Below are 6,378 nucleotides of genomic sequence, written 5' to 3'. Positions count from 1 at the left end.
TGTACTTCGCGTTGAGCTCGATGAGTTGGTTGTTCAGGGAATCAGCGTTTGATTCGGACTCTTGAAGCCTACCTTGAATACCAGAAAACTCTTCCTGGAGTTTGAAGTTCTGGTCGTACTGACCCTGCAGCTCCCCCTTTATCTGCGCAAGCTCGGATGTTAAATTGTCGACTTTGTCCTCCAGATCGTGCTTGGAGCCGGCAGAAGAACTGAGTTCGGCCTCAAGGGCGGAGAATTTTTTTGTCCACATGTCAATCTCCTTCTCCCGGCCAATGACCAACCCTTCGTAATGTTCGATCATGTCGTTAAATTCGCTTTGAGCCTGGCGTTATACATGAACCCGGGATGACGAGTCAGTTCGCAGAATGGCGATACAATAAAAAATATACATAAAAGAAAGCGGAACTAACCCGAGATGAGTGATGCGCGTGAAGCAAATAACGTTCACGAATCGCAGGGCGCCATTTGTTGAAATCTGGCAAGATCGAACCCGAACGGGTCTTGAAGCATCGGAAGACGCTGCCTTCTGTCTCCATAGCTGCGAAGAAGGAAGAATTGTAAAAATTGGAATTTTAATAAAGACAAAAGTTTAAGTGTGTGTAAATCACCAAACCTGAAAGCGATTTGACTTGAGGTACAAGAGCAGGCTTCAGCCTCGAGGGAGCATCTCGAGATTCAGAATCTCCCTTTTTCGGAGACGCGCTCCGGACGGTCTTTCCACTATCAGGCTGGGAAGAGGAGGACATGTCAACCGGTCGTGGAGGACCCATTGGTTCAGAAGGAGGGGATGACCGAGGTGAGCGGTCAGTCCGGGCCCTTGACTTTTCCCTCTGCGGGGAAGGATCACTACGAGAGGACTTGTCTCTCTTTCGGCGAACCAAGTTCTTAATTGGCTCGTTACTAAAATCATCTCGGGAAGGACGAGGTGAATCACGGCGAGGAGATCGATCCCTCTGAGGAGAACGTGAGTCGCGACGATCGCGACGAGGAGTTAATCTGAAGGAAGCGACAGTTCGAGCTCCCTCGGTGCTGCCATCATCAACCAGCAAGGTTCTACTGTAGTCCTTCTTGTCTATAGAAGTCGCGAGAAACTTTTTCTTCTCCTCGCAAGCCTCAGCCATCGGCTTGGAAAGCAACTTACGCTTGGCCGCAAGGGCCCGAGATGACATTCCCTGAGTTGAGGGAGGGGGAGGAATTTGGTGAAGATGACCAGGTGGACTCATCCTGAGTCTGTGGTTAGCTTCTAGGAATCGTTCAAGGGTGAAGGAATTCCAAAGGGTTTCCCCTTCAAGAATTATTTTGAAGAATTCGATGAACTCTTCAGATGGGAGATTGGAAGCGATGAAAGCTGCGAAAAGAAATAACGGTGTTAGTCAATAAAGATAAAGAAACAACCGGGAAAGATACGGGCAACCTAATCACTACCGGGTTTCGCAGACCACTTCGAAGGGAGAAAATCTGCGAGATTTCCAATCGAAGCGGGAGTTTTCTTAATTGGAAACCAAGGATGATGCCAATTTTCATCCTTGTTCAGAAGATGTGAAATGATGTTCCTGTTGGCATTAGGATATGCTGAGAAGTACCCCGCTTTCTTCGATGAACTTCTCACACTCAGAAGCTCATTTAGTTCAGCAACACCGATAACGTAACCGGCCTCCGCCGCGATTGTTATAATGCCAAGAATAGTACGAAGAAGATTGGGGGTTAATTGAGGAAGAGCGATTTCAAGAGCCGCTAGGTATAAAATTAGGGCTTCGGGAAGAGGAAAGGTCAGCCCGCAACCCTTGAAATAAATCTCATACACACAGAAGTAACCATCGCGATGGTTCTCTGGAGATTCTGTGGGGGAAGCTATTTGTGCTTCCGCCATAATTTCCGGCGGAATCCGGCAAAGCTCTCTCAATCGCTCGAGGGATTGAAGAGTACAAGTGGACCTAAAGTGCGGACCGGCAATATCACCAGGGCGGGTGCACTCGTCGTTACTAGAACGCCTCTCGTCGAAAGACGGAGACTCGGGTCTATCGGAATCGGAAGTCATTGGGAAGAAAGAAAAATTCAAGATCCGGCGAAGAAGGGTTTTGGTGAAGGAACGAAGAGAGAGGTTTTGATTAAAGTACAAAAGTAAAAGAAGAGAGTAATGGTGAAAAGAAGTTACCTCAAGCTAATGATGAAACCGCCTCGGAAGTCGTGTGGGAAGTGGGAAGGTTTTTCCCGTTTTAATAGTAATTAATCAATATACGGTCATAATGATGACAGATGTCACTCGGTTAAAAATGGCTAGTGCCGAAATTAAAGGAGTGATGAGATTTTCGGCGGGAAATCAGAAAGATTCTCGAGCGCAATCTTTGGCCACTTGAGCATTTAAAGTCCTCCGAATTGGAATAGCACTTCGAAGAACTTGGGGGGCTAATTGTTGGTGTCGGATCCCGCACCAGAAGTACGAGACCAACCAAAGATTGCCACGTAATCAGGATAATGGCCCATAAAGGATAAAGCCCATTGGACCTGTGAGCCGAAGGGATGGTCGAAGTGGTTGTCACCATTTCGAGAATTCGAAGTGACTGCACTGTGACACGAGTTCGGTGTAGAAGACACGGGTAAGTCGGTTCAAGGACACTTGGGCCAAAAGAGGCGAGGCCCATGAAGATCAGAGTCAACTCAAATTCAAACGTTGAGCATTAAAGCCGAAGAATCAAAACGGACACATTTAAGAAGAAATAATTGTACTTAATTACTCATTTTAAATGTCGTTTAGCTATGTATAAATATAGAGGCCAATGGCCATGTAAAGGGGATCTTCCTCTCAAGAGAGAAATACTATAGCAATTTTCGTATCAATTTACAAGTTTTTACGTATTCATTTTTGTCCCTCAAGAATTATCTTTTCCACTTAACAAAATACTTGAGTGTGTGAATCCGACATCCACAAGTATTATCTAATATATTAATAAAGGGTAGAAATAAAATTTTTTGACAAAAATAAAGGGTAGAAATAAAATTTGTTTATTTTTTTTAATTTGTGTAAAAAATATTAGAATGACATTTTTTATGAAACCGATGGAGTAAATATTATCAAAAAAGAATTTAATTTTTGCGTTTTAGCTAAAGCTTATTTACACCCTAAAAAGAAGCTAAAACCTAATCTATATATATAATTTGTGAATGAAGCTAAAACCTAATATAACTAAACCAAGGTTTTTGGTTTCCATGAGGAACAAGTTGTTCAAGAAGGTTTTACGCCTAATTTTGTGAAGGCGACGAACTGTAGGGGTTCCTCAACCCATGACAGTTCCAAGACAAAATGACTAAGGAAGAGGAGATTTCGGGATACGAAAATCCGCATTTCCTTTCGAGGTTGCTAGAATGAGTGAGATTGGAGGCTGATCAGTATAGTCTCCTTTAATTTATTTGATTTGTTTCTGGCTTGGTACTTTTTCTACGTCTTCTCCATACACAAGCTCTTTCTAGGAGATGGGTGGATTTTTGTGACAATTCGTTGCCTTAAGCCGACTGCATGGAGAGGACTTCTTCCTGTTTTAGGAGTGGTGTTAGAGGAACCTACCTTCCTTTTCCTTGTAGCTTTTGGAGCAATGGTTCAGCTGGTGGTAGCCTTATCCACCTCATTATCTGTGGTAGTTGTATTCTCAACTGGCCCCAACCTTAGGGAAGTATGGATTCTTTGCTCTATATATATATATTTTTTTTTTTTTTGATAAACCCTATCGGCTGATCCGGTCAGCCCCGGTAGAATCGCACCGAAGTGCTTCAGAGTGGACTATTCCCCGAAAGACCACCATATTGTTTGTTCCAAGTTTGGAATGATTTCCGACTAATGTCAGAGGGTAATCAGATCGCCTGTTACTGGACTACCAAGTAAACTGGTTGGACCTTTTGGCCCAAGCCCAGACTTCCCACACAAATATAATTTTTGTTTCCAGCGTGGATCGAACCTGAGTTAGTTCCTTCCAACATTTCCCCAATTCTCAACTACCACTTTGCTCCATACTTGTAACCGCAAGGTGGCTTAAGTTTTGGGAATCTAGTGAGATAAAGTTTCACCGTAACAAAACTTGTATATTTAGCACGAAAACTTGTTTGCTATTTATCACTTATCAGTACGGTTCCAAAACTTGTAGCCTACATACACAATGTTGTCCCTAGCTTCGGTTCTTAATTAGTATCATAAGATAAATATATAATAAGGTGACGAAACCGTGTCTTGGCCAGGCCGACGTGCCCGAAACTAAGCAAAAACGTGTCTTGATCACACGTGCCAGCTTTTAATTTCTATACTTGTTTTAAATTAAAAATAAACGAAAAACCGGTTACAACGGTCAAAAGCAAGGGTGGCAAAATAATTAAAACTTAAAATAGAGCAAAACAAGGTAAGCTTTGGTTTGAGAGAAAGAGAAGAGAAGAAAGGGCGAAGAAGAAGGAGGAGGAGGAGGAGGAGGAGGAGGAGGCTGATGATGAAGCTGTGGAAGCGGGCTTCCGGTGCTCTCAAAGACCGGAAAACCTTGTTTTCCATCGGCTTCTCCCGGAAAACCTCCTTCCGCAACCCTGACCTTGATTCTGCCATCATCCACGCAACCTCTCATGATGACTCATCTGTCGATTACCACAATGCTCATCGTGTCTACAAATGGATCCGATCCTCTCCCGCCAATCTCAAGCCGCTTGTTCATGCCCTTTCGTCTCGGGTAAACCGCACAAGAAGCTGGATTGTTGCCTTGAAAGCCTTAATGCTTGTCCACGGTGTGCTTTGCTGCAAAGTCACGTCCCTTCAAGAAATTCGTCGCCTCCCTTTCGACCTCTCGGATTTCTCAGATGGTCATTCCCGTCCCAGCAAGACTTGGGGTTTCAACGCTTTTATCCGCGCCTATTTCTCGTTTCTTGACCAGTACTCTTTCTTTTTATCGGATCAAATCCGTCGTCGCCACAAAAAACCTCAGCTAGATTCGGTTAACCAAGAGCTCGAAAGGATCCAGAAACTTCAGTCTCTTCTCCATATGCTTCTCCAGATCCGTCCAATGGCTGACAACATGAAGAAGACGCTTATCCTTGAAGCCATGGACTGCGTGGTGATCGAGATCTTTGACATTTATGGAAGAATCTGTAGCGCTATCGCCAAGCTTCTCATAAAGATCCATCCAGCTGCTGGAAAAGCAGAAGCTGTGATTGCTCTTAAGGTTGTAAAGAAGGCTACATCTCAAGGAGAAGATCTCGCCCTCTACTTTGAATTCTGCAAAGAATTTGGGGTCTCAAACGCGCACGAAATTCCTAAATTCGTTAGAATCCCGGAAGAAGACATTAAAGCAATCGAGAAAGTCATCAATGGAGTTGAAGAAGAAGAGGAGACCAAAAAGGAAGAGCAAGTAGAGGAAGAGAAGAGTATCATATTAGTGGAGAGACCGGAGTTGCAGACAATCATAACCGATAAATGGGAAATTTTCGAAGACGACTTTTGTTTCACATGTAAGGATATTAAAGAAACTGATCAGCATAGAAAATGTAACGTGGATCCGAGTCCGCTGCCTCTAATAGTTATGGACGAGCCAGTTTACTTCACTCACACGTTACCAGATTTGATTACCTTTTAATTGCGACTTGATCAGATTCATTATTTTTTTCGGGTTCTCTTTTGTGTTTTTTTCTTCTATTTTGTTGAATATGCGGATGATAATAAACGTTAGATATACCTCAAGGTTGCTAAGACATTTTAGTGCACATATTTTTGGTATTCATTTAGGCATTTGAGAATCTGAGATATTGATTTATGCCTTAGGGATGTTGATATATAATGCGTCTGATATTTTGTGCCCTAGAAAAATATGGGCATATAACGAGCCGAGACGAGACTGATAGGCCAACAATTATGTTGACCGCGGGCTTCACCACAAATTATTTTAATTACTTGCTATATCACTGTAACAGCGTACGTTAATACTTTATAAAATAAATATGTTGTTAAAGTAGTAAGAAAAAGAAAATATCAGCCTAGCAATGTTTAGAGTACAACAAGATATACAATTGCAGCGCCTAGCTCATTCTATTTTGTAATAGTAAGTTAATCATTTTGATTTGACTTCTTAGATATGAAATGTTCGTAAATTTGTAATGAAAGCAATGACGTAGATGACAAATCGCTATCCATCATAAGAAATGGTATGGCCAAGGCAACGACTTTAAGAATGTATCATAAATTTGATGAGTAGTACTTTTGCACTAATAATAATAGAACCCAACCAAAATTACTGGAAAACAAACAAACAAAAGAAAGTTTAAATAATTTGTCAATCGTGAAAAAAAAAAAACGATTATACGGTAGATGGACTAATTTAACATCCAAAAACTGAAAACATGAAATGGATTTGGATT

The 6,378-nt window shown here is 42.2% G+C and overlaps 1 protein-coding gene across 1 annotated transcript; it reads left to right on the top strand.

The window, feature by feature from the left end:
* The first annotated feature begins 3,931 nt into the window (after nucleotides 1-3,931).
* Nucleotides 3,932-5,717, top strand: LOC9329492 (putative clathrin assembly protein At1g25240). Its single transcript, XM_002893385.2, has one exon. The coding sequence runs from the start codon at nucleotides 4,467-4,469 to the stop codon at nucleotides 5,598-5,600; it is 1,134 nt and encodes a 377-aa protein (XP_002893431.2). The 5' UTR covers nucleotides 3,932-4,466; the 3' UTR covers nucleotides 5,601-5,717.
* Nucleotides 5,718-6,378: the final 661 nt, after the last annotated feature.

This window comes from Arabidopsis lyrata, assembly GCF_000004255.2.
Source record: "Arabidopsis lyrata subsp. lyrata unplaced genomic scaffold ARALYscaffold_1, whole genome shotgun sequence".
NCBI lineage: Eukaryota > Viridiplantae > Streptophyta > Magnoliopsida > Brassicales > Brassicaceae > Arabidopsis > Arabidopsis lyrata.
Note: the sequence above shows the minus strand (reverse complement) of the source record. Positions and strands in the feature narration are given on the sequence as shown.